General features: G+C 39.2%; 1 protein-coding gene across 2 annotated transcripts in view; it reads right to left on the reverse strand.

The window, feature by feature from the left end:
* Positions 1–393: 393 nt before the first annotated feature.
* The window catches only part of frya (furry homolog a (Drosophila)), a 45,797-nt gene continuing 21,434 nt past the window's right edge, over positions 394–24,756 (reverse strand). For both annotated transcript variants that reach the window (XM_088011684.1, XM_014992503.2), the window contains exons 15-61: positions 24,554–24,725; positions 24,127–24,259; positions 23,891–23,998; positions 23,308–23,563; positions 22,968–23,150; positions 22,769–22,855; positions 21,674–21,933; positions 21,403–21,592; positions 21,018–21,142; positions 20,564–20,621; positions 20,366–20,457; positions 20,062–20,234; positions 19,590–19,750; positions 19,313–19,423; positions 18,765–18,919; positions 18,533–18,635; positions 18,128–18,299; positions 17,030–17,286; positions 16,799–16,945; positions 16,536–16,704; positions 16,013–16,103; positions 15,822–15,904; positions 15,270–15,420; positions 15,032–15,135; positions 13,934–14,119; positions 13,215–13,413; positions 12,314–12,435; positions 12,039–12,226; positions 11,831–11,925; positions 11,163–11,743; positions 10,941–11,038; positions 9,676–9,846; positions 9,445–9,585; positions 8,772–8,951; positions 7,971–8,135; positions 7,750–7,824; positions 7,494–7,664; positions 6,430–6,630; positions 5,773–5,916; positions 4,809–4,966; positions 4,519–4,726; positions 4,004–4,153; positions 3,810–3,908; positions 3,634–3,714; positions 2,096–2,206; positions 1,795–2,000; positions 394–1,699 (exon numbers count right to left, since the gene is read on the reverse strand). In XM_088011684.1, the coding sequence (XP_087867810.1) occupies positions 1,441–1,699; positions 1,795–2,000; positions 2,096–2,206; positions 3,634–3,714; positions 3,810–3,908; positions 4,004–4,153; positions 4,519–4,726; positions 4,809–4,966; positions 5,773–5,916; positions 6,430–6,630; positions 7,494–7,664; positions 7,750–7,824; positions 7,971–8,135; positions 8,772–8,951; positions 9,445–9,585; positions 9,676–9,846; positions 10,941–11,038; positions 11,163–11,743; positions 11,831–11,925; positions 12,039–12,226; positions 12,314–12,435; positions 13,215–13,413; positions 13,934–14,119; positions 15,032–15,135; positions 15,270–15,420; positions 15,822–15,904; positions 16,013–16,103; positions 16,536–16,704; positions 16,799–16,945; positions 17,030–17,286; positions 18,128–18,299; positions 18,533–18,635; positions 18,765–18,919; positions 19,313–19,423; positions 19,590–19,750; positions 20,062–20,234; positions 20,366–20,457; positions 20,564–20,621; positions 21,018–21,142; positions 21,403–21,592; positions 21,674–21,933; positions 22,769–22,855; positions 22,968–23,150; positions 23,308–23,563; positions 23,891–23,998; positions 24,127–24,259; positions 24,554–24,725 (7,530 nt within the window). In that variant the 3' untranslated portion in view covers positions 394–1,440. The remainder of the gene's footprint in view (positions 1,700–1,794; positions 2,001–2,095; positions 2,207–3,633; positions 3,715–3,809; positions 3,909–4,003; positions 4,154–4,518; positions 4,727–4,808; positions 4,967–5,772; positions 5,917–6,429; positions 6,631–7,493; positions 7,665–7,749; positions 7,825–7,970; positions 8,136–8,771; positions 8,952–9,444; positions 9,586–9,675; positions 9,847–10,940; positions 11,039–11,162; positions 11,744–11,830; positions 11,926–12,038; positions 12,227–12,313; positions 12,436–13,214; positions 13,414–13,933; positions 14,120–15,031; positions 15,136–15,269; positions 15,421–15,821; positions 15,905–16,012; positions 16,104–16,535; positions 16,705–16,798; positions 16,946–17,029; positions 17,287–18,127; positions 18,300–18,532; positions 18,636–18,764; positions 18,920–19,312; positions 19,424–19,589; positions 19,751–20,061; positions 20,235–20,365; positions 20,458–20,563; positions 20,622–21,017; positions 21,143–21,402; positions 21,593–21,673; positions 21,934–22,768; positions 22,856–22,967; positions 23,151–23,307; positions 23,564–23,890; positions 23,999–24,126; positions 24,260–24,553; positions 24,726–24,756) is intronic.

Below are 24,756 nucleotides of genomic sequence, written 5' to 3' on the forward strand. Positions count from 1 at the left end.
AATCAGGTCAAAGCTTTGGAAACTGAAGTGAGTCAGAATTCTGATTAGTGTATCTAATCAGATAATAATAATAATAATAATAATAATAATAATAATAATAATAATAATAATAATAATAATAATAATAATTGGCACATATAATGTAATAATTCAAGACCAACAAGTTAATTCCCTGGAAGTTTTGAAAACATTTAATGAACCAATTAAAGGGTGATGCATTTCTCAAGCTATGCCAGGTCTTTTTCTACTTGATACTTCCCACTCTCCACCTTTTGTTCAGTTTTCTTACTTTTTTGGGTACGTTCATAGCACTCTTCCTGGTCAGGCTCAAAACAACCTGTGGAGTCTAAAATGTGAAATGCTTTTCTTCAAAAAATGACAAGAAAAGCACTGTTAACAAATTTAAGTTTTATTAAGAGCAGAGAACACAACAAAATAATATGCTGCCAAGACAGAAGTATTTACAAGGCCAGAAATTATAACAGCAATTGTGGAAGCTTTATAAATATGTAAATACCCATTTTGCGTGCAACGTAGAGTTTGCCTTCATAAAAATACAATCTAACGAGCAAAGCTCTCATTTCTCTATTTACAATTCATCGTCAGTCAAAATAATCTCTACATATATATTTTCATAGTATTTGTTTTAATGTGCATACAATATGCAAGCTTGGCAGGAATAACAAAGAAAACAAAACATATTTTTCTATAAATCTAGATGATAACATATTTTTTCTCTTGCTGTGAAATATAAATAATGAACATAATTTGCAAAAAGCTACTTGGTTAAAGGTACAGTACGATATTTTTAGTAACAGATAAACCACCTGGTAGCTGCAGGTTTGACATTACAGTAGATCTGCACCATATCAGAGTACTTTAACATGAACCACTCATACAAATCGGAATTGATAATTCCATCTGTGATGGTCGTCATAATTTAATTCACGCACTCGTGCAGGATCAATACATTTAAACACACTCAAACACACACAAAGGACTCAACACAATAAAACAACACATCCCTTTGCCCTCTTCTGACAGTGTTTTCCAATACATTCTTTCAACAGACAGAAAAGGTCTTCCACTTCAGTAAAGGATTGCACATTTTCCCTTGACAATTAAAATAAAATAAAATAAAAAACTTCACTTTGGTATGCCGTTTGCTAAATGGAACAGTTATTCATCTAAGCAGCATATATATATGCCTAGTGACATTCTTTTATTTGTGCAAGAAAAGGATAATTTTGATACAACTGCTAATTGAATAACTGAAAAATATTGCTGTGTGTCTAATGATCTGACTTCAAAAAATTCTGACAGAGAAGGATCAAAAGTTTGGGTCATTCTAAGCGAAAGAGCTAAGTTCTAGTGAAAATCTGATACAACAGCAGCTGCCTCAAGCAAGGTAGTAAGGTTTGGAGCGCCACCAAGCCGCCATCAGAGAGTGGAGCCTGAAACCCTGGAGTCTGGGAGAAAAGCTGTAACGGTTTTGTAGCCCTGGGCCCGTCGGATCATATCCCGAGTCTCACAGTTGAGTTCCATCAGCTTCAGAGAAATTTCTGTCAGATCCTGCTTTGAGCCAACCAGAGCAAATGTTCCCGTCTGACCCAAAGTTTGGTGTCTGAAGTAGATGTTCAATAATGTTTGGATCTCATCCTCAGAGTGGCTGCCAAAGATGTCATTAGGCCATGTTGTTCTGCAAACAAACATCCAGATATCTCTGCAATTAGGGTAAACTAACACAAGATACTCCCTGAATGAATATCAAACAGAGTGTTTTACTTATCACACCTGCACTCACGAATGTAGAGAATTGCTTTTGAAAACTCATTGTTCTTCAAGCCCTCGAGGACGGCCTGCACAGCAGCTTCAGAGGAGCTCAGGATGGTCTCAGGGCAGGAAGTGTCAAAAGTAGAAATCTTCTCATTTGACACTGAGGCCGCTGCTGTTCTCAGGTTGCTCTTCAATTCATTTAGCTCTCTAGACATATTTGTAAGCTAAAAATTTGTGAGGGGTTAATAATAATTTTACATAAGTTAGATGTTAATGTGCATTTGAACGTTAAAAGGCAATAAAATGGAAACAGACCTACCTCTGGAATCGAGCTTATTGCATGGACCTGCTCAGTCAGCTTACAATAAGACTGAAAAAGCAGCAGCAACTGAAAGTGGAGTTTGTAGAGTCTTTGGCAGAGCTCCAGTTGCTGGAAGGAAAATGGTTTTGGATCAAACACAACCTTACAGTAGATCTCGAATGATGACTTTAGAAGATAACAACTATGATGAAGTTGATATGAAAATAAATAGGATGTTAGCTCTAAGTAAACAGAGAAACAAAAGAAGCCACTACAAACTTACAGCCAGAGATTCCATTTGCTACCAAGCAAGCATGTTACAAGGCAGAAAAGTAGATAAGAAAAGAGAAAACCAAGGCCATGCAATTCAGATTTGTATTAGAAACTGAACAAAAAGTATCTGAACAGTTTAACGTGCTCTGAAAAATGAAGAATTGTGTTTTGCGAAATAATTCTCTGAACTGTTTTGCATTTTGTCATGTTACAATCACAAATTTCTATACATTTTATTGGAATTTTGTGCTAAACCAGCATAAAGTAGCACATAGTTGTGAAGAGAAAGGACAAGGTTTTGATTTTTCTTAAATAGAAACAAATTTAAGTCTAAATTTTCACTGACTTGCTTCTTTCAGCACAGCACCTCCCCCTGAAGATACCACCCTTCCTATGGATTGTGGTGGCACATTCATTAATTAGAACTGTCCAGTTAGAATCTAGACTTAAATCCAAATGAAAATCTGAATAGATTTGAACTATTTTGCATAGAAGAATGACAGTAACATTCTTCTATGCAAGTGTAAGACTGCTAGAGAAATATACTGAAGGACCTGCAGCTTTAACTCCAGCTAAAAGTCTATCTACAAAGTATTGACCTAATGGGAATGATTAAAAATGCAAACAACAGTTTTAAAACATTGAAAACATTGTAAAGTTTTCCCCACAGATCTCAATTATTGCATAAACTACATGACCTATCAAATCAAAACTACAAATAAAATACAGAGATATTTGTGTTTGTAACAGGACAAACAGTTCAAGATGTGTGATGACTTTTGCAAGGTACTGTATGTGTTTTATAAGAATGAAGAAAAGGACAAAGTGAAACAAGCCAAACAAATTAACACGTTCATATTACAAGAAATCCTTTGGAAAAGTTAAGCATTAAACAGTGAAACACTCTGATTTGAATTATTTACAGATGGATTAATGGAAGATTGATGGATTGTTTGCTGAACCATGCAGAGCAGAGCGGACAGTTATCACAATGCACGTGACAGAAAAGGTAATCAATGTGGCATGCACTGATTTGAGGCTGAAACAAACCGAGTGACATAAAGAGGTAACACTCACAGAGCTACAGTAGCACACAGTAACCGTAATGCAGAAAGTACAGTATGAAAGAGCAGATGAACAGAATCCAAGTTTTCTCAGTTATCTCTGGACAAAAATAAACTTTTTTTTTGCGTGAGGTAAGCCAAAGGGCAATGGAAATCTGTGTAAATGTTACATATTTTTTTTCAATATGATAACAGTGTCTTGAAATAAAAGTGTTTTACTTTTTCTTCATGCTCCACCGGTTGGCATGTCACTGCAACCCCAGCAGTCCTGGGAAAGGTGGCCTTACAGCTGTTCAACCACTGCAAGCAATAAAGACAAGGTGGTTGAGACTCAAACAGCACAATAACAAGAAACTGATCAGATGAATTTTGTTAAACATGATTAATCTCCTTACTGTGAGAGCTGCCTCTTTTCTGTTGTTGTAAGTATCAAGATACTCTTGAAGCTCTAGGACGCTGAATTTCATTTTTTCCAGAAACCCATAGGACATTATCTGTAAAAAAAAACATTATTATCTATTATTATTATTTTTTTATTCCAATCGTCTAACAGATGTACATTGTTGAAGAAAGTGTTTGAGCTACTTACTGTGTCAGCATCAATAAACAGAGTTGGGCACTCCGAGCAAGATGCCAGGATCTCAGAAGATCTGAGAAACTTTGATCCTAATCCCTTCAAGCCATCACCAAGGTAACTCACAGCATCACACGTCAAGGAACAAAATTTAGCTTGGATACTCTGGAAACCATTAAAAACATATCGACTGTAAGAATGATAAGATATTAAATTTCTTCACTAAAAAAGAAAAAAGACAAGTATAATTTGTGAGTGAAATATGCAATATCTGGCAAACAGATCTTGGCAGATTGCTATACAAACTATCTTTAGACTGACCTCTATTCTAGATATAGACACTTATTTTTTAACAGTTGATCATCTTGATAATTTATTACTTCAATCTGGAGACAATTTAGACTCTATTTTGATTTTTAAAAATTATTCTGAGAAACAGACAGAAATATCCAGGTGTTCTGTTCTTTTTTGTAAACTGTTTGAATACAAAATGGAAGACAAAAGCGATCCATATGGTGAGAGGATCATACCTGAAACAGCGATGAAAACACTTGAAACGTGTAGACAGCACAGGAACCATCTGAGTCCGAGAAGAGCTGGCTGAGGTGACTTCGCCAGGCCTCCTCTGCGTCGTCGCACGCTGTTGGCTGGAAAGCAGCAAGAATGGCAGAGAAGAAGGGCGACGGCGGCGGTGTAGAGCGGGACTCCAGCATGTCATCTTTCTCCTCTTCAGGAAGACTAAATACAAAAATGAGGCAAACTGAGTTAATCTTACTGACAAACCGAATATTTATGGTTGACTGAAGGTGTGATCGGGCACCTCGGTAAGCTGCAGTGCAGGTCCAGCTCTTCCTTGTAGACATGATATGCCACGTCCATACTCAAACCGACCCCACATTGATATTCAGAGGGCAGTTCGTTGATAGAAAGAGACAGGTTGTCCTCGTGGACATTACTGTCTTCATCCTCTTGTGACACCTCATATTGGAAAACAAAAGAGGGACATCTTCTTAGCTAACCCTGACGGTAGCTAAATTCAAAGTGTAAATTAATGTTGACGTGCATGCATACATTTATTTATTATTCCCTTTATTACACTTCATTATTAAACAGATCATATCCTATTTAAAAATAATTCACTAACCTTTCATCTGGACCCTATGGTCTCTCCTTTTGATGTTTTCTTTAATCTTGTGAATTTTGTATGCATGAATCGTGCCAATTGATGAATAAATTATTGAATATTTAAACTGCACTCATTTTTTTCTTTTTTTCAGACAGGCAATGTGTAAACCTTTCCTGACCGTTCACATGCCAAGAGTTTTTAGTTGTCCCTCAGCGCCACCCCCACAGAAGCACCAGGTATACACATTGCCTCAAACAGACACAAGCAAAAGAAAGATTATTTATGTTCTTTTTAACCCTTTAGACTCTCAACCAATTTCTGGCATGAATAAATAAAAGCACAAACTAGCCCACTGCCCAGAGAATAGCATATTGTTGTAGATTTTAGTTCAATATTGTTATGCATGCAAGTCTTTGATTGATTTAAATCAGCTCATGCTCTTCTTTGAAGACAGGAAAAGACAGAAAAACCCCTCCGCACACATGCAAAATTATGTAACAGAGACCAAACCCAAAGCATATTTCAAGCTGAAGACATTACACAAAACAATTCCACAGTAGAGCAACTATTTAGCAAAATTAGTAAAGAATTCCAGAATGGAGCTGCGGTAGGAGTTAGTGTTTCCGAGGATCTCAGATACTCTGAAGCCCCTATTCACCCGCTGCTTCGAGTCCTCTGAGAGTTGGACCTCGAAACTGGGATTATTGGTGCCCAGAGGGGTTGAATTTGCCGAGGTTGTGTCGAAAGCGGCAGAGGAGGTGTCCGTGCTGCTGATCTCTGGTGTCGGAGAAAGGCTGACGGTCTGAAATGAGACAGGGACAGTGAAGTGAAATAAAAAAAGATAATATTCCACCCTCTTGATTGCTTTGCCGATGTTTGAATGGAACCCTACATAAACATAACTGCCAGCACTCTTTTACTTTACACAGCTTAATAAAACTCCATTTACTAAAGAATTTTGTCTGGCATCACATGAAGATAATTTTATATTGCACAGCCAGCATATCTTTAAATTTTAATAATTTTGAAGCTGCTACTAGACATACAATAATATAAATAACCAGTACCATAAAAAGAATTATAAACAGTTTTCAAAGTATGTCAATTACAAATAATGTCTGTTACAGTCTACAGAGAGAAATTCTAACAGCCTGAATTGAACAGAGACTTCAAAGTTTTTTTTTTTTTTTTTTATGTGAGATTTCTGTTTTTTATAGATCTAAAACAACAAAAACAAAATCATTAAAAGAAATGGTTTAAAAGTCTTTGCTTCATTAAGATTTGGAATTAGTGTTACATTATCACATAAACTTACGATCTGAGAGTGGGAGAGTATCTGGCTGGCCGCAAGCGAATCTTCCTCAGATGATTCATCCGAGTCTTCGCGGGCAATCTTACTGAGGCTGGGCATGCTGCTAGACAGCTGACTCTCCTCCAGAGGCTGCAGGTCACTTTGGTCCAAGCTGTCCATAGAGTGGCGACGCACTCCCCAGTTAAAGTTGTCCACAGTCTCGCCCTGCAACAGTAAAGCATCTTGCATTGAAAAATACCAAGATGCAGGTTGAAGCTCTTGGTTTGTTTTAACATGAATTAACCCAATGACATACGTGCAAGCATTGTGCAAAACCACTAGCTGGGGCTCACACTGTGTTACGAGCCTAGCAAAAATTTGAATGAAGTGTACTGAAGCTGCAGCTAAACCCTAGAGGAGATAATGCTGTGAAAACACTAACAGAGTGATTTTTAAGACAACATGACTTTACACATCTTGCAAAATCCATACAATTTTCCAAATAAAGTGGTCAAATGGGAGATTTCAACCACCTTGGATGATAACCTCAGGTGATTTGTATCTTTTAATAACAAAATTATTCCACCCATTAGTGTATACATTCACACATTTTACAGGCAACAGGCTTGTTTCACAATCAAACTTTTTTTTCTGTATTTTTCCTGAATAACATTCATACATAGAAATGTTTTTAGAACAAAGACGAAGGAAAGTTATTTCTTTCATAAGCTTCAGAGACAGTGTGTCTAGTACTTGCTCAAGTGGGCATAATGAGAGTTCTGTAAATTGAAAAACATGCATAAATATTCAGTATTTCTGCCACCAGTGTGGCAGCTACACTAGCCACACTAGAAAACCTTTATTATTATTATTATTATTATTATTATTATTATTATTATTATTATTATTATTATTAATGGCACAACAAGCAAAACTGCAACAAGAGGAAACTTACCTGCAGCTCCTAGATAGCATAAATAAGACAAAAACAGAATCCTCATTACATACGTCAGGGAGTGGGGTTGTCATTGGCACCTTTATGCCTGTTCTAAAAGTTTTTAAACACAGCCAAGATGACTGCGACTCACCTCTCCGTCTTCAAGCTCAACATCCAGGAAGTCAAAGTCTTTGAAGACTCTGAACTGCTGTTCGGAGGTGGTGTCGTCCATGTTCTCGAGCTCGCGGGTTCCCTCATCAGAGGACACCAGGCTGGGCTGGTGCTCTATCAGGTCCAGTTCTCCACAACTAGAGAAGATAACCTACGAAGAAATGGCTTTGTCATTTTTACATGCATTAGAAAAAAGTCTATTCAAAAGTGATGAAAACTTTATCACTGAAAATTACCGAAGGATTTTTAGTGAGCCCCACTTCTTGTCCACAAAGTGACAACACATGCACCAGCTTTTCTCGTGTTCTTTTCTGCAGAAGAAGAATGCTATTAACATTCAAATTTAGATGATTTTTTCCACACTGTAGATATGTACTAAATAGGTCCATGAATTGATCTAAAACGCGTCACCACATGTTTAGAGCAATCTTCCTGTGAAATAGGCTGACTTTCTTACCTGCGAAGACTGAGGCCTCTTCCAGCTGACCGGAACCAGGACGTTGTTGGCGTTGGACCCGGAGGAGGTGGAGGAAGTGCTGCGGGTCACTGCTGTGGCCATGCTCCTCACATCGTGACCCGGGGAACGCTTCAGATCGTCGTAACGCCGACCGATCACTGGTGTCTAAAAGCAAACAAAAAGGTGCAGAAACAATTGATATTCAGTCTGGAAAAGCATAAAGGAGAAAAAGACCTCCTAGACTTTAAAAGTCCATGACTTGGGCTCCATGGAAACACCCACTTTACCTTGTCTCTAAGGGATTCCAGATAAAGTAATGTAAATGACAATATTTGGTTGTTTTTAATTAATTTTCTTTGTGTAAAAACACAGGTATTCTGAGAATTCTCGATTACAGGACTAATATGCCTAGAGTGTGGAGCGTCAGTACAACTCAGTGTATCACAAAACAGAGAGGGAAAAAAAAGCAGCAGCAAAGATGTGACATCATTTCCTGCCATTCATAAACTAACATAAATAGACCTCTGTTCTGTTCCCACACACACATCTCTAACAACACTTGGCTAACTGTATTTACAATTTTCATGACTCGCAAGGGAATTTGACAATATTAAGTATAACCAATAAGAAGGGGAAGAAATATTTTCTTTTCCAAAAGCGACCAACCTAAACAAAAAGAAAACTCAGGAAAACAGGTTTTGGAGGCTACAAGGCTAAAAACAGAAGCATGTAAACCTTTTAAGGGATCAGAGAGAGCTTTAAAATACGATAAAAAAGGAAAGAAAAGAAAGTGTGCTTCACCTCAGAGATATCAAAGTGAAAATCCAGAGTTTTCCCAGGTAAGGCTTTGGAAGAGCGGTCCCACATGCGACTGATGTCTTCATAGGAGAAGTCACTTTGTGGGAGTGAAGGCTGTACCAAACTGGCTGATCGGGAAACTACCAGCTTCAAGATGTTCAGCGCTTCCCTCCAATGGGGCGTCTACAGAAAACACACACATGCATGCAATGATCCCTATGCAAAGCATACTTAAAAATATCATCAAAGGTCTTATTTTGTGTTTTTTATGTGGTTCTATTTTTATACCAGAGGTGCTGGAGGGAATAAAATGCAGTATGAGAATAAACAGAGGCCTGGCCAGAGACAGTCTGTTTATAGTCTGGGTGTGTCTACAAATTTACTGCGCTGACACACAGGCAGCTTTTTTCCTCCTATTTTTATGAGCACTTACAGAAGGAACATGGAATACAGATCCTCTCAATCTTTCCACTATGTACAGCTCCTTGCAAAAGTATTTTTCTCTCCTCAAGCATGTTCACATTTTGTGTTTTGTTGGAATTATATGAGATGGACCAGAACACAGTAGATCTTAATTGTGAAATGGAAGGAAAATTATGCATGTTTTTTTTTTTTCTTTTTTCACACACACACATGCCATAAAAATGTAAAGAGGCTTTGCGTTTCTGCTGTTTACCTGCACAAACGTTTCAATTGTCTTGAGGACCTCTATGTTGAAGGGTTTAGCTTGAATCCCACTCAGGTCCATGTGACTCAGGAGGCTGTAGATGATTTGTAAAAGTGTCTGCTGCATAGAGGGGAGACCCTTCTCCAACAGCTGCAACAACAGTTGAACAAAATTCAGCTCGTGTTGCGGTGAAACTACATGACAGTAGCTGACGGGGAAGAAAAAGTCAGCTGCACACACCTCTGCCATGTAGGTGACCAGGTTCAGGGTGATGTCTGAGAAGGTTTCATGGAGATACCGACACACCACGTTGACCCACGAGAAGCAGTCTCGTGTGTAGGTGTGTGTTTTATACAAAGTCATGACGTGAGCGAGGTTGGACAGCTTGGCATTCTTCTCCTCGAGGCAGACCTGCAGAAAACAGCACAGGATATGGAAATATACTGTAAAATTAGTGTATAACGCTGGTCAGAAGTTTGTAATACATGCATGGTTTATGTATTTTCGACTTTTAATCATGAATTTGAGCTATTCATTCAATAGGGACAGTGATAATACAACAAACAGACATGATTATAGGTGCACAGATATTATTTCAATGTGGATTTCACACAGGCAAAAATAAGCATACAAGCTCAAATATATATCCGAACATACAATCTGAAATGAATGTCTCTTAGAACGTTGCAGGCAAACCCCTTTCTTCTTGTAGCCATCAAAAATAAACAGAAAAACAAATGTATATGTGATGACTCTTCTCATTGCAGACGGTAATGCTCACTTTAAAAAGTTCATTTCTGGCATTTACTCAGTTTTTAAGCATTGTTAACACATTTCCAATAGGATGGAGATCATAGCCATTCCCAAGGCTCCATTTTATTTTAGCCTGTTATGTTTCCTTCAGACCCAGTTTTGATGTGTACTGTATTGAATTGATGACATAATGACAGAGGAGTACAACTTAAATTTTCAGCTTCACTTTTAATTAGTGAAGCTCAGATCATTGAAACTGGGAGTTCCTAAAAGGCGATCGTCCCAAACACACATCTAAGTAGTTTTGGAACGGATAAAGCAGGCTGTCATTAAAGTTTTGGAGTGGCCCAAATGTTAACTTAATTTAAAATTTTAAGACTGAGTTCAAACGCAGTCTGATTCAAATAAGCTTCAATAATTCTTGATAAGTAAGGAGCCGAAAAGCATCTGTCTAATGTGCAACATGCTTAAGAAATTAAACTAAATATTAGTGAAGGTGTATTTTTATATTTGAGTCCATATGCATAGTTTGATCCTGTGGTTTATAGAAGATCGACAGGACATTCAAGATGGTACATTATTGGCTTTACAAGTCACTGAAGTTGTTTGTTGTATAATCATTTGTTGCTAAAAAAAAGAAGAAGGTAAAAATGCACAATTAAATGCTGAAAATAAAAATAACATCCATGCTGATGATGAATGAATGTAAACTTCTTCTGTAAATGTGAGGAAAAATATCAACAAGCCCAAACCTGAGCTATCTTCTCAGCAACATCTTGACAAAAAGGTGATGGTGCATCAAAGTTCTGCACGAGATGTGGAAGCAAGCAGAGAACGTTCAAAGGAAAACCTGACAAATAGAGCAAAAAAAAAAAAAAAACATCATTTCAGACTTGCTAAAAAAAACAAAACATAAATATGACTTGCAAGTACTTTCAGAAATCTTAAAATTATCTACTGAGTTCTTTCTTCACCTATGGCTTGTGACGTATCCACTACAGGCACTCTGGACACAGGCGTGAGTTGACAGAAGAGTTGTTGCGTGAGGTCAGTAGTGGATGTGGACGTGAAGCCCTTTAACAGTAGCTGCTGGAGTCCAGTGAAACTGCTCCACTTCAGCTGGCTCTGGAGCTTCTCCAGCTTCTCCCGGTTCTCCTGCTTGTCCAGGGACATGTTGGTCAGCAGCTTATTCAGCAGCCTTAGCGACATCTGATACTCAAACTCAAAGTCCGACTCCATCAGTGACACTGCCACCCAGAAGACGGTGGCCAACAGGTTGCTGGGGTGGTTTATGCTCATCAGGTCGGTGGTGTTGTCTTTCGATGAAGACGGACTCCGCATCCTGGCTAACAGAACCTGTTGTTCGCAGGCTTGGATGCGGTCCAGTGTGGCACTGCGAGGAGGATCCGAACACCTGTCAGCTTCTCCGAATTTTTTGGGGACAGAGGAGCTCCTCTGATGCCTGCTCCGTTCTTCTCTCCTCAGGCCGAGCTGCCCTGTGCTCTTTCTGTTTGACAGCTGTTTAAAACTGGTAAGGAAATCTGGGGAGGATGCTCTGTAATTCAACAAGCAGTGCAATAAACTGAGTGGACACTTAACAGAACACCAGTTGGAAACAAATCTGCACAGAGGAAGCACAAACCTCGTAAAGAAAGCCATGAGATCATTGTTTTTCAGACACTCCGCCAAGTTATCCACCACAGATTCCAGAGTTAGTAATACCTCCATGACATAGCCCTGAGAGGAGCATACACGAATCAGTTCTGGAGACCTTTTCCAGAGTCTTTTTTTAGTGTATTTTAAAGTTTAAGTTTAACATCTTACCACATACTGTTGATTCACATACTTACTTGGACTTCTTCGCCGTGCTCACCGATGACTTCCACGAGCCTCGACAGCAGGTCAGACACGGCGTGGGCAGAAATGGGCTGACGAAGAGCTCTAAACACCTGAAAGGAGCGACCGGCGTAGTGACGAGACGAGCTGCACAGAGCCGTCTGCAGCGCCACTTCGCTGAGCTGCTGCTCCAAGAAGTAATCTGATCAGAAGAGAGAGCATGAAGAGTAAATCAACTCCTGTAACTGCATGGGAAATGATTAAAACTCAATATGAACACTCCCGTTACCTGACTTGGACTCCTTAAAAACAGATACCACATGCCGCAGAAAGTTTGTCAGTTGTGCTGTGCTTTTAGAGACTTGGTTCTTTGGGGAAATGTCTTCATGACACCACAATGGTCCATATGGTCTTAAAAAAACAAGATTTTTTTTTGTTACAATAAACGTCACACATTTATAACCTCTTTTTAAAGGAAGTTCTGCTGTAAGGTTATTCTTCTAAAACGTTATCATACAAAATTGTTGCCACACCAGCCAAAAGAATTCAAATTCTTTCCTAGGTAAAATTAAAAATAAAAAGAATTCAACTTTAAATGGCTTTGTCTTTGTAATGGACTCAATGTTTTGTAATGGACTCAATGTTTTTATAAAATCAAAAAGTGGTCTGATTTCTTCAGATAAGGGATTTGTAAATCACATAAATTGGACATGTAAAGCACAGTCTTGAATATTTGCCAGGATACAGTTCTACAGATTTCAAGGATCAACTGTTTTCGATGTTGTTACCCTTCAAAAAACATTAAATTTATTCTTCACAATAAGATTGTGTCAAGGCAAGTGGGTAGTAAAACATTGTGCATGTACAATTTTTTTTTTACCTGAAGTCAACACAAAGTTATAAGACTTTAACATTTAAGCATAAAGTGTTTTTTTTAAAGCGCTGTTTCTTGTGAATGTTTAATTGTTATTTCCTCTGTACCTTATAATTTTCAGACCTGAAATGTTACATTCATTTACAAATGCAAAACAAATTGCAATACAAAAGAACTACCACTAGGTGGAGACCTACATCCAGGAACATCCTGCAGGACGTCAAAGTCATTCTAGGCATTATTTTACCACACTTTTGCTGCAATACGCATTTAGTGACTAAATTACGACAAAACAATAATACATCAATATGGTTACCTTGTTATCAGAAACTCAATGAGCTTATTGCTCTTCTCATTCATTTTGCAGGAGCTCACAAACTCCTCCATCTCCTGTGTGATCTCCGGCAGGTTGCTGCTGCTGCCCCCCAGACTCAAACTGGACGATGTGGAGGAAGAGCTCAGCCCAGAGTCTGGCACCGGAGATGCCTGGCACTCCCGCAGGAAGTCACAGCCACCTAAACACATAGCAAAGGATCAAGTATTTAATAGTTTGCCCCATTTGAGCAGCGTCTACCTCAGATCACCTAACTGCACTATTTAAAACAAACGCGTTATTTTGCAAAAAATCTGGAGAATAAATTAAACAAAGCTCCTTTACAATATACAACCTGTCACTACGCAACGTCTAGACAATTTTCAAGAAAAAATTATTAGCAGTTGAACCAATTGAGGTTTGAGCAGATGGCCCCAATTTTGACTGGAGGATAAAAATAGCAGAATGGAATGCTTTAATCAAGACCTTTGATGTCGGCGCTCAGTATTGCTTTTGGCACTGTGTCCAAATAGTTTCTCCCCAAGATAAGAAACTTATCTATTGTCTTCGAGGAATGCAAGCCATCCCCTTCTGACTTTCAAGTTTATAATAGCCAGACAGAAAAGCCACATGACAAACGCAAGCCTGCTTTATCAAGAGGTGTGCTAATTCAGCCTTTCAGGAGAGTGCGAACAGCTCTGAAAGCTGACAAACATGACTACCTGCAGGGGAATAGTCCATCTGAAGGCTGGATGTGCAAGTGAGGGTCTTGAGGACATTGACTTCCCGCGTCTGCAGTAAAACTGATGCAACGGTCTGAAAGTTGTTGTTACAGAACAAGGCGATGAACAGGTGAAGGAGCAGACGTTTGCTGTGCTCAAAAACCTCGGGGCGATAGTGATCCATGCCTGTAGAGCAAACACAAAGATCAGATGAGCTGCCCTACAGAAGGATTCAAAACAGGTGACCTTTCGCACATATCACCACATTTCAGACATAAACAACAAAGTCTTTTAATAAGACTTTATGTGGCAGACCAACACAAAGTTATGCAGGCCTCAAATGCTTGGTGTCATACATTAGTGAACAAATATAACGTACGCCCCAGGCAGTTTGGGGATGCGGTTATGGAGAAGATCAAAACAAGGTTTAAATTAATAAACTATTTACAGAGCACTGCTCAGTCAATCCTCTGAAAGATCAAGTCATGACTTGAAACCTTATAAGACATTGTAACCCATCCAAACCGACTGTGCAGGCAAGGGAAGTCTTTATCAGAGAAGCCAAGAGGCCTATGATAACTTTAGACAAGCTGCAGAATCCACAGGTAAATGGATAAAATATAAAAGGATATGCTGGCAGTTTGGTATAAGCCATGAAGTGACACAGCAAACATATGAATGAAGATATTGTGGACAACGAGATAACTTTTTTGCCTTCACACAAGATGCTGGGAGTGAAAGAAAACTAACAGCGCACATCTCCTTTGAATGACTAATGACCCCCTCAATCCAATCTGACTGAGCTTGAGCTATTTTGCAAAAACTGAGAGAAATAAGGTTTCAGACAAACCCAAACAAACTTGGAGATGAAACTATTGAATACAAAACCATGGCACACTTTTCAGATTTTCTTATGTAGTTAATTAAAAAAAAACATGTACAGTGAAATGAAATATGTTATGTTTGTCATTGTGATGCGACAAAATAGGAAAAAGGTGAAGAATGTCGATATCTTTGCATGACACTCTAGTGTTTCTACAAGAAAAAACAAATGATCCCAGATAGACACGTAAAAGTAATACAGTATAGAGTCTTTACCCAAAAACAGAGCATGTAGGATTAAAGGAAGGTGCAACGTCCAGTCCTCTCTCACACCGTGGTCCACCACCAGCTCTGTCATGAAGATCACTGCAATATTACACCTAAAGTAATCGCAAAATATAAGGAAACGTGTTACATAACCTATTTCACATCTGTGACCAATTGTACAGTTCTACAGCTTCAAAAGAAACCTCAGCAAACTATCTAAACATTAAATAGATTATAGTCTTGTAACCTGTGCAGTGGTCCTCTGGGAGTGATGGTTTCTGGTAAAAAGTCCACCAGGGGAGCCCAGCATCCTCCGTTAAGTGGCATGGGGAGCGGGTGGGGTTTGTTTGTTTCAATAACAAACGTCAGCCAATCCACATAGGGCGGCAGAGGTTCATCTAAGTGGTCAGAGGACATTGATTTAGCATTCATTCATGTTTAATATAATTCAACAAACGTTTGTGTGGGTAACAATACATCTTAATCATATCAATGTCACAATGTCTTGTAAGGATCCACTGTATTTCTCTTATCATTTCTTTTTGTTAATTATATTAGACCAAGTTTAATCACACTAGGTTGTTTTGGGTCAGAAACCAGAGAACCTGGGCTTGGCTAGTTGAATTTCATTGCAGGGAGTCACAGAAGCCCCAGGCCTTCTACACATTGCTCATCCATCCTCAGTGGCTCCATGCTGTCTTTGTTCTTGCTCTTTGTGCCAGATTGTGTGTTTCTCACCAAACCAAAAAAATAACAAAGACATAATTCATTCAAGTTTTTAACACAGTGTAACACATACTTTTCTCTTCATCGTAAGATCCTCCTGAACTGTTGCTGTAACGTGACTCCAGTCGGCTGTGTGCTCTCATTATATGACCAAGCCTGAGACCAGAAAAAAAAACATATATTTCTATGAAGATATCAACAAAAGTCCTCCAATGTCGTAGTTATCTCTGATTACACGATTTAAGTCGTCAGTGGACACTTTACCTCTCCTCGTTCTCCTTCATGGTCTTGATGTCATCTGTGTCGGGAAAGTTATCTTGGCAAGCTACGACAGTGTTGCTGCTTGATGTGGTTCCTGAAGAAAGAACCATAAGTGGACATGTTTTATAACATGCTAAAGGAATTACAGCTACCACGCATTTAACACTGGGAATCTGTCCAAAGCAAGCAGTTTTCAATGAACTGGCCACAAAGTAGCTCCACTAAAGCAATTAAACTTGTCCTGGAATTTTCCCATCAGAAAGTTCAACCAATTTCAGTTAGTGTAAATTCAATGAAGTGATATTGATAGAATACATATATATATATATATATTTTTTTTTTACATTATATGTAATCCTTATAGATTTCATACATGTCATATAAACCTTTAAAAATTGCTCTGGAAAAACATTCTAAAATTCTAAAAATAAAAAGTTCAGCTTAGTCTGTTTGTAAAGCACCGATTCACATTAAAACTTAACATGTAGAGGAGTTTAAAACAAACTGGGAGAATACAGAAAATGACCTGAAGCCACCGCAGAAGCTTTGCTTGTGGCAGTGAAACGATAGAAAGGAGGGCTGTCACAGTGTTGCACCACAGGGTTGACGGGATCTGTTTGCTGCAGCTCAAACAACAACTCCTCCATGGTTTGCATTGTGTTGTTTCGGCAAAGATAGATGACCACCTTTTTGATCTGGATAAATAAAGAAGGAACGATTCCTCAGAGAAACTGTGAAGTTAAAGGAAGACATTTTTCTGACATTTTCTCGACGGCCTGAATGTCTTACATATGGGAGAAGGGAGGTGTCACTGCAGACACCACACAGGCTGATAATGAACTGCAGAGTGGTTCTCAGATTGTTGCTCCATTTCTCGTTGCTGACTAAAGCATTCCAGGCATTTTCCATCTCTGGTCCAGGTAAATCATCTCCATACTAAGAACAGAGATTAAAAAAAAACCCACAAAGCTGTAATCATTTCAGTTATATATGATATTATACATCTCAACAACATTTTACCTTGGCTGTCATGAACATGAGGTTATTGAGAACCATAGACGTGGCTTGTAACGATCCCCAGCCTGTGCCTTTTAATGAGTGTGATGAATCTGTGCTGGTCAGCTGACAGGAAGACTCGCAGCTGGGGTTTGACGGTGCAAAGACTGGGAGCAGCAAGCCGCTGTCCACTAGTTCAATGTTACCAAGCCAGGGAAGGAGGTAGGTTAGCATGATCTGCCTGCCATTGGAATGAGTGGTGGGGAACCTCTGGCTGACCTCTGCAAGAAAAGGACGCCAACAAAAACATCAGCATAACATCATTAGAAACTGCAGTATTTGCACTTGGACAAATGAAGATGAAATATTCTTGATTTCACCATAATGTTCATCTGTGAAGTTGTCCATTTAAACAGTAAAGAAGACTTTTTTCCCCCCTCACAATTCTCTCCGATTCACACAAACTTGTCCAGCACCAAGTATTCAGAGACATGTCCAGCATTTCTCCGAACAGTTTCAGTCTGGCTTCAATTGCCATTCTAGCAGAGATGCAGCCGCATGTCAGATCTCCATCAATATCCTCATAGCAGAGTCGTTAATCATTCTCATGTTTTTGACTTTACTACTGCAGAGGACACTATCTCCTATAACGTCTTATAGTGAAGATTATCTTCCACTGTTATTACAACTAGCTTAAATTTTATTACTTTGGCAACATAAATCATTTCCAATCACTACTGGTGTTCCTCAAAGGCGTATACTAGGCCCATTTTTTTTTCATCAATCTTCTTGGCAATAAGTTGTAATAATTTAATGTGTTTTCATTGAAATAATGAAACCAAACTATATTTCATCTAACCTCAATCCTGCCTGCTTGTTAATATGTCTGTTTGAATGAGGTTAAATGTTGTTTACTTAAAAACTGTTAAATAAAACAGGGGTTCTCCTAACTGGTACAAAGTCACCAACACACCGTTCAGCACTCTCAGGTCTATCTTCTGATGGCCCTCTTGATTTATTTATTTTTTGTTTCATTGTTTTATTTTGTGATCATAGAGTTAGCTTGAGTGTCTTAAAAGGCATTTATATATCATGTCCGTCATCGTCATCAACACCACTTACCTGAAAACAAGGGGAGCGTGAGTTCTGGGTACATCCTGGCTAGCTGAGTAGAGAGTTGTGGGAGTGAGACACTGTAAAGAGGAGGCAATGGACCATGGGTGCCATACAGAATGTTGCTTGGCTTCAGCTCTGCCGTCTTCTTAGAGTACATAAATAACTTGTCTTCAAGTATCTGTTTGAAATAAAAAAATCAAGAAGGGTGTCATGCATACTTTACTTTATTTTTAGGCAAATATTTTAGATTACTAGCAATTATTTGTAGTTTGACTTGTTCCACAAAAATAATACAGTTGTAGAAACAACCTCAAAATGATTCAAAATATTGACTATTGTCACAAAATGAATAGTCATACATTTTTTCTGTGAAAAGTGGAAATTTAACAAGTAATTTTAGTTTTTTCTTACCTGCATTAGCTGCATTGAAATCTCATAGAGTTCTCTGTTGGTGCTAGATGCTTTAAACAGCACAAGATTCAGCAGTGTAACAATGTCACATGGGTAGTTTTTACTGGTAAAGAAAAAGGGAAGAGACAAAAAAAGTTCATTGTAAAGAAAATATTTTTTGTTTTCAATTATTTTGATTCCGTAGAATCGAAAAAGTCGATCTAAACAGTCGAGAGCTTAAGATTATTTATACCTGCTGGAAAAGACGGTAGCAATGGCTTTAAAGCAACCAGAGGCGAGCTGGTGGGAACCAGTGTAGCACCGATCCACCGCCCAGTTGAACAGGTTGACCTGATCGGCATTTAGCTCCAAAAGCAAGATGACAACTTCACAGCCAAGCTGATGGACCTGAGCACAAGGCAGACAGAAGACTGATTTACAGAATTATCTGCTTTTCTTTGTTTAGACTATGAATTATTTAAGCATTTTGTGAGCGATTATATCAGTTTTGCAACACAAAATGATTATTTACTGTTAGCAAGATCTCTTGCTGACCTTTTGCTCAACCTACGTAACACTATTTATGAAGAAATGTGTGGAGAAAATAAACATGCAAAAGGTTTTGTTCATTGTGTAAGCTTCATAGAAACAACATCAGACAAGCAAAATAATCATTTGCTTCTTGCCAAGATTCCTGTAAGAAGTTGGCAATAAGCAGAGCTGGCCTTTTAGAAAGCAAGCCATCAGGTCAGTCTGCTCTTTGTTTAAATGCTCCACGGTGGTAAAGCATTGGCTACAGACCCGCTGATCCTGGCAGGCCAGTATATTATCCAGCCACTTATAGAGGTATCCATCTTGAGAAAGGCCAACATTATCGAAGACAGGACCACAGCACAGCACAGCAGACATGGCCTGGAGAAATGAACACAATCAAGACAAGCTGCTTTAATTGTCCTGACTTTTCTGATCTCAAATTATCATAATAATTACTTTTAAAATTATTTTTCTTTATTGAATGTTAAATAGTTATTGAGCTCAACACCAGGCAAAACAGGATGATATTTCAGTCACATTTTACCTTTAGAGCACAATACTGATATCTTGTTATTTGATGATTCCTGTCACTGTATCGGTCCAGCGGGGTGAACATGATGCTGAAGGGACCTGCCCATTGGCTGAACAGGATAAAGAGGTGATGCCGAAGGCTCTGCTGTGGAAACAGGAATCTCCTTTGGTGCACTAGGGAGGAAAAAAAAAAGTTGTTGTAGGTAAGGGCATTAAGAAAGTGCAGTGTCAGGAAACCTATCCGTGCATCATAATAAACTGCTGCAGAAGGACTTTGCATAAAAGCAAAATATCAACATGCTTCAACAAGCCATTAGCAGGTCTTTGGAGACTTAAGTACTAGGCAACCCATGAGTCATCACCTGCTTTTGTATCTTCTGTCTTTAAGCTGAACTATTTTTGGACCTACTCCCAGCAGACACTCCAAGTCAAGCACAGTGCTAAATATACTTTTGGCCCTTTTGTACAAGAAAGTTCAGGGGTACCTGGTACACATTGGATGAAGTTGGCCACCATCGCACTAAAGTGTGCTCGGATGTCCTTGAGGATCTCAGCCTCTTTGTCATTTTCAGCTTCAAGAAGCATCCGGGTTAAATCAACATATTCCAGGAACAAAGCACCAAGGGCGAGGGTGTCACGTTCCAGAGCGCCATTTGTACTGCAGGATGACAGAAAGAACAGATGTGTGCTCAGTGAGACCACATTTCAAATCATTTGATTTTACTGCTCTTTAGTTCTTGTAAATGTAGCTCTATTTCGAAAACAAGTTTCAGCTGCAGCCGCACTAACCTGTCACTGATGACACCAGCATCAGCCAAAAGCTCAAAGATGCGAAGCAACTGTAATCGCAGCAGGTCCCGCCGCTCACGGCGCTTCTTGTTCTGCCAACGATCATGTACACATAACTTAAACAGTGAGGATTCTCTGAAACAAAAACGCTGTCTGGTGAGGAATATGAACACGTGTTGAGCATCATAAGCAACAAACCTCAGGTCTTCTTTCTAATGCCTCTTTCATGAGGGGATGTAACTCCTCCACAAGCTCCCTGTGTGCAGAAAGTGCAATCATTATCAATCTATTTTTACTTCTTTCTCTGAGAGGGATTTGAGCAACAGAACATTAGCTCTAGGAAACAATGTGAATAGAAATTTAAAGGCCTCAGTCAGGTATAATCCTGTGATTTGTCTCCACATTAAATCCATACAAAAATTTAGGTCAGTGAAGATTTTAATTAAAATGTGGACCTACATTCCATTTAATCAGTTTAGTCATAACCCAACCCTGCACCACCACAACAAAAAAATCAATGTCATTCAATTATCACGAGGCACTAAAGCTCATGATAAAATGAAGGATGGGACAAAAAAGTCATTTAGTGCCCCAAAATGTAACATTTATGGCGGCAATTGTTCAGAAAATAAAATGTCAAACATAGATTTACCTGAATACCAACAAATTAGTCCGTCCAAATCCAAGAACTAATGACTCTGTCAACTCGATGCTCTCTGTTCTCATCAGTGGGACCAGCTGCTTTAGAAGCCAAGCCACAGATGGGCTTCCAATAACCTGAAACAACAAAACTGACATTGTTCGGTCGCACAAATGAAATCTCTCGTGCTGCTTGAGCAGCACTAATTAGTCGGTGCTGCATTGAGACAAAAATACAGTTAAGAATACACCGGTTTCCTGTTTCACTTATGTGAAATAACCGCTGTGTAATTCAATGCACTGAGTGTGAATGTCAACAGGCTCAGTGTGAAAACCTGATCCTTTGCACTCTGGGCACTGAGGGAATTATTGAGGCACAATGACGAAGAGACAACTACCTTGTTATCATGACTGACAGTGCTGTCAGGTGTGGAAGTTGTGATCTCAGGTGTCGACGCTCTCAGATGGCCTGGGCTCATGATACTGGGCTTGGCCACCCCAAAGCAAAGGATCAGGTAGTTTCTCCATAATGTTACGTAGCTCTCCCCACTACTAGATGTACCAGTCTTCTTTGCATTCACTGGACTGCTGGTAAGACCATGACACTGTTAGGGATATATTTAAGAACATGTACTTTGTGAATTTACAGTCGACTCTGAGGACACTTACTTCGGGTCGACCAGGGGCATGAGCATCTGCAGTCGAGTGAAGGCGTAGGGCCAGGCATAGCTGAGAGCCGTGGGGCAGAACTTTGGAAGGTTGTCCTGCCGAAGGAGGCAGAACACACACAGCACCCAGGGGTCCTTCACAGACTGGGCGGAGAGCCACACGTGCGAGGGGCTCATGATGTCATACTGACTGTTGACAAGTGCCGCATTCCACTCCACGAGCCACTGAAGATCCACGTGGTGGCCAGCTGGCAGCGCGGCCTGCGACAAGCCAGTGACACAGCAGGGGCAGAGGTCAGGGGTGGTGAGCAAAATAGATTTGAAACAAGAATGCATTGGTGATGAAGTGGAGGCGACTGAATTAAGCAACAGCTACTTGACTTCAGGTGTTTGGTTTGTACATCCAACAGACAAATGATTTAAAATTTATTGGGGTTTTTTTGGGTTTTTTTTGTCCATGACAAATGCTGATCAGGTTCTTCCATGTTGAAATCATTTCAGAGTAAAGACTCACACCATGACTCCCCTTTTTGTACAATAAATTAGATGTTTTAATAGTGCATGCAAAGAACCACAGAGATATAAGAATTTCTATAAAAAGAAATTTTCTACAACAAGCCAGCAATTAATTCAGACTCTGAGAGAGAGAGAAAGACTTTTGGCAGGAAACAGGAAGGTTTAAATAAAGAAAGCAAAGTCAGGATTTGAGGCATAAGACAATATAGGTTAAAATTAGTTTAAAATGTATTCAAAATCATCCAAGCAAATTTTCAGCTGTAATTGTGTACTGATTGTGGCGTAAGTTAGCGAGTGACAGAAGTTCCTCTGGCTTTTCAATGTACCAAAAAAGTGCACTCAAAATTAACTGATAAAATAGCAACACTATTCAAAAACTTACATTTGACTAAAATCAACTTAAGTGTGTTTTAGGAGTAATTTGTTCGCTGAGAAACCTGCAACCTTTACATGTGACTGAACTCTCCTACTAGCTATTATCTTGTTTTCAACCTAGCTTACTGGCTTGCCAACAACTTGCCTGAAATTAAGACGGTAAATAGAATCTAAGCAGATCCGATAGGCAACAGAAGGAACTTACTGCATCAGAGACAGCTACGTTGATAAAACTCTCCACAATAACAGGGCTGAGCTGATCCATGATCTCTATCATTGGTTTTTCATCATCCTGCAGTTTACAAAACATTAAAAAAAAGCAAACTCTCAAAATCAAACATTCAACTCAACTACATTTTACACTTTACTTCTTTTTACATAGTTTTGGTGTATCTTTGATTTACCTCGGTCTGGCCTATTGTCAAGTAAAGACTCCGTATCTCTTTGAGTACAGCGATGGCGAGTCTGCGGGTGCTCAGCTGGCAAGAGCAGAGCAGTACGAGTGCCAGTCCCTCCACAGCGTGCAGCACAGTGGAGTGAGGACCTCTGTCTGCAGGCATCTTATGGCCCGAGCAAGAATTCAGCAGCTGGGAAAATTGAAACAATTGTTAAATTTCTGTATCTAATAACAAAAAATAAATAAATCGCAATTAAATTATCTGCACTAGGTGTGTCCTGGAGCATCAGCCTCAGGCAGACAACCCATTTGCTAAATGCATAATATGTGTAGAAACTCCAGTTCACCTCGACAGCATGCAGCTTAGCGAGGTCATGGCTCTTTCCAGAAGACGCCAGGGTTATTCTCCACTGTGTGAGCAGCTGCAGCAGTAATCTGAGGGACGTATCTAACAACCCTTGGTGGGTGTCTTGAACCTCACGCAACAGGAAGTTGGTGAATCCAAACAAAACGTCGTCACGCCAGTCAGAGAAATCCACCAGCAGACTTTGCAGGGAGTTCTGGGCTATGAGGCGAAGCTCATCATCCATGTGGATCGTCAACCTGGCAAACCAGACAAAATCCAGAGGTTCTTATGTAGAAAGTTTAAGTTTTATGTCTGACATGCAGAAATTCAATGGGGAAAATACTGGGATTTACAAGTCTTGACACTAATTGCTGTGTAAGAACTAAAATGTTCTGCTGCTACATGACTACATTACATTGGGATATACATTTTTGACTTTTCCCTCCATGCATCTTTAAAAAACACCTATGGGCATACAGATATTAATTGTGCATTTAACCTTAGATAATGCTCTCATTAAAGCCAAGATGAGCCAAATATACATTTTCTCTACACAGACTGTTCCTCTGAGATGTGTGACTCACCGTGAGAGGAGGTCGATGAGTTCAGGTTTGGACATCCCATCAGGAAGGATGCGAGGAATGGCAGCAACACAAGTCCTAAACAAGTCTATCTTTGGCTTTCTTTCACCCCTGAAAAATCACATTTAAAAAAAACCACCTGACTTTAATCTTGCTTTGTTGTCAAACTGATCAATTAGTGTGATACTAAAAAAAAAAAAAAGCAAAGTAAGTGATTGTGGACAAATAGTTTTTCTTACGTGATCATGTCCTCTGGCTCTTTATTCAACATCTGAGCATTTGTCATCATCATGCAGCGTCCCACCTCCTTATCAAGGTGTCTTAGGATGCTGTCAATCGCTTTCCGCACATGAACATAATATTGGGACATCCCTGAACAAGAAGAGGGCAAGTTAGAAGGAATTAATCAGATAAGAAGCCACTACTCTAAGAATTAAAAAAAAAAATAAAATAAAATTGATACATATTTTGAAAAAAAAATGGCTAAAAGATATTTTATGTCAGATGTATGATGTTTTTCTTCTATGGGATAAAATAAAACAAGAAATTAAAGACCAAATATATTGACACTGTTCAAACATAATGTTACATAAACTATGCACATTTCTTGTTGGTACGAATATATAAGCATTTTTAATATTCCTGATCGTGGTTTGTCTCTCTCACCGATGACTTTGGCCTCCTCATCGGTCAGCGTTTTGCTCAGGTATGTCTTCTTCACTCGGAGCGTGTTCCCAGAGGGCAAAGAGCAACCGGTATTCGGCATCGGAGGCTCTCCGTCCTTCTGCTGCAGTTTGTCGGCGATGACCAAGAACGCTCTCAGACCAATGTTCATTCTCTGAACAAAACAGAAGATGTTAATTTTTTAA

The sequence above is a fragment of the Poecilia mexicana genome, unplaced genomic scaffold (assembly GCF_051168715.1).
Source record: "Poecilia mexicana isolate PSO_F unplaced genomic scaffold, ASM5116871v1 scaffold_13, whole genome shotgun sequence".
NCBI classification, from domain to species: domain Eukaryota; kingdom Metazoa; phylum Chordata; class Actinopteri; order Cyprinodontiformes; family Poeciliidae; genus Poecilia; species Poecilia mexicana.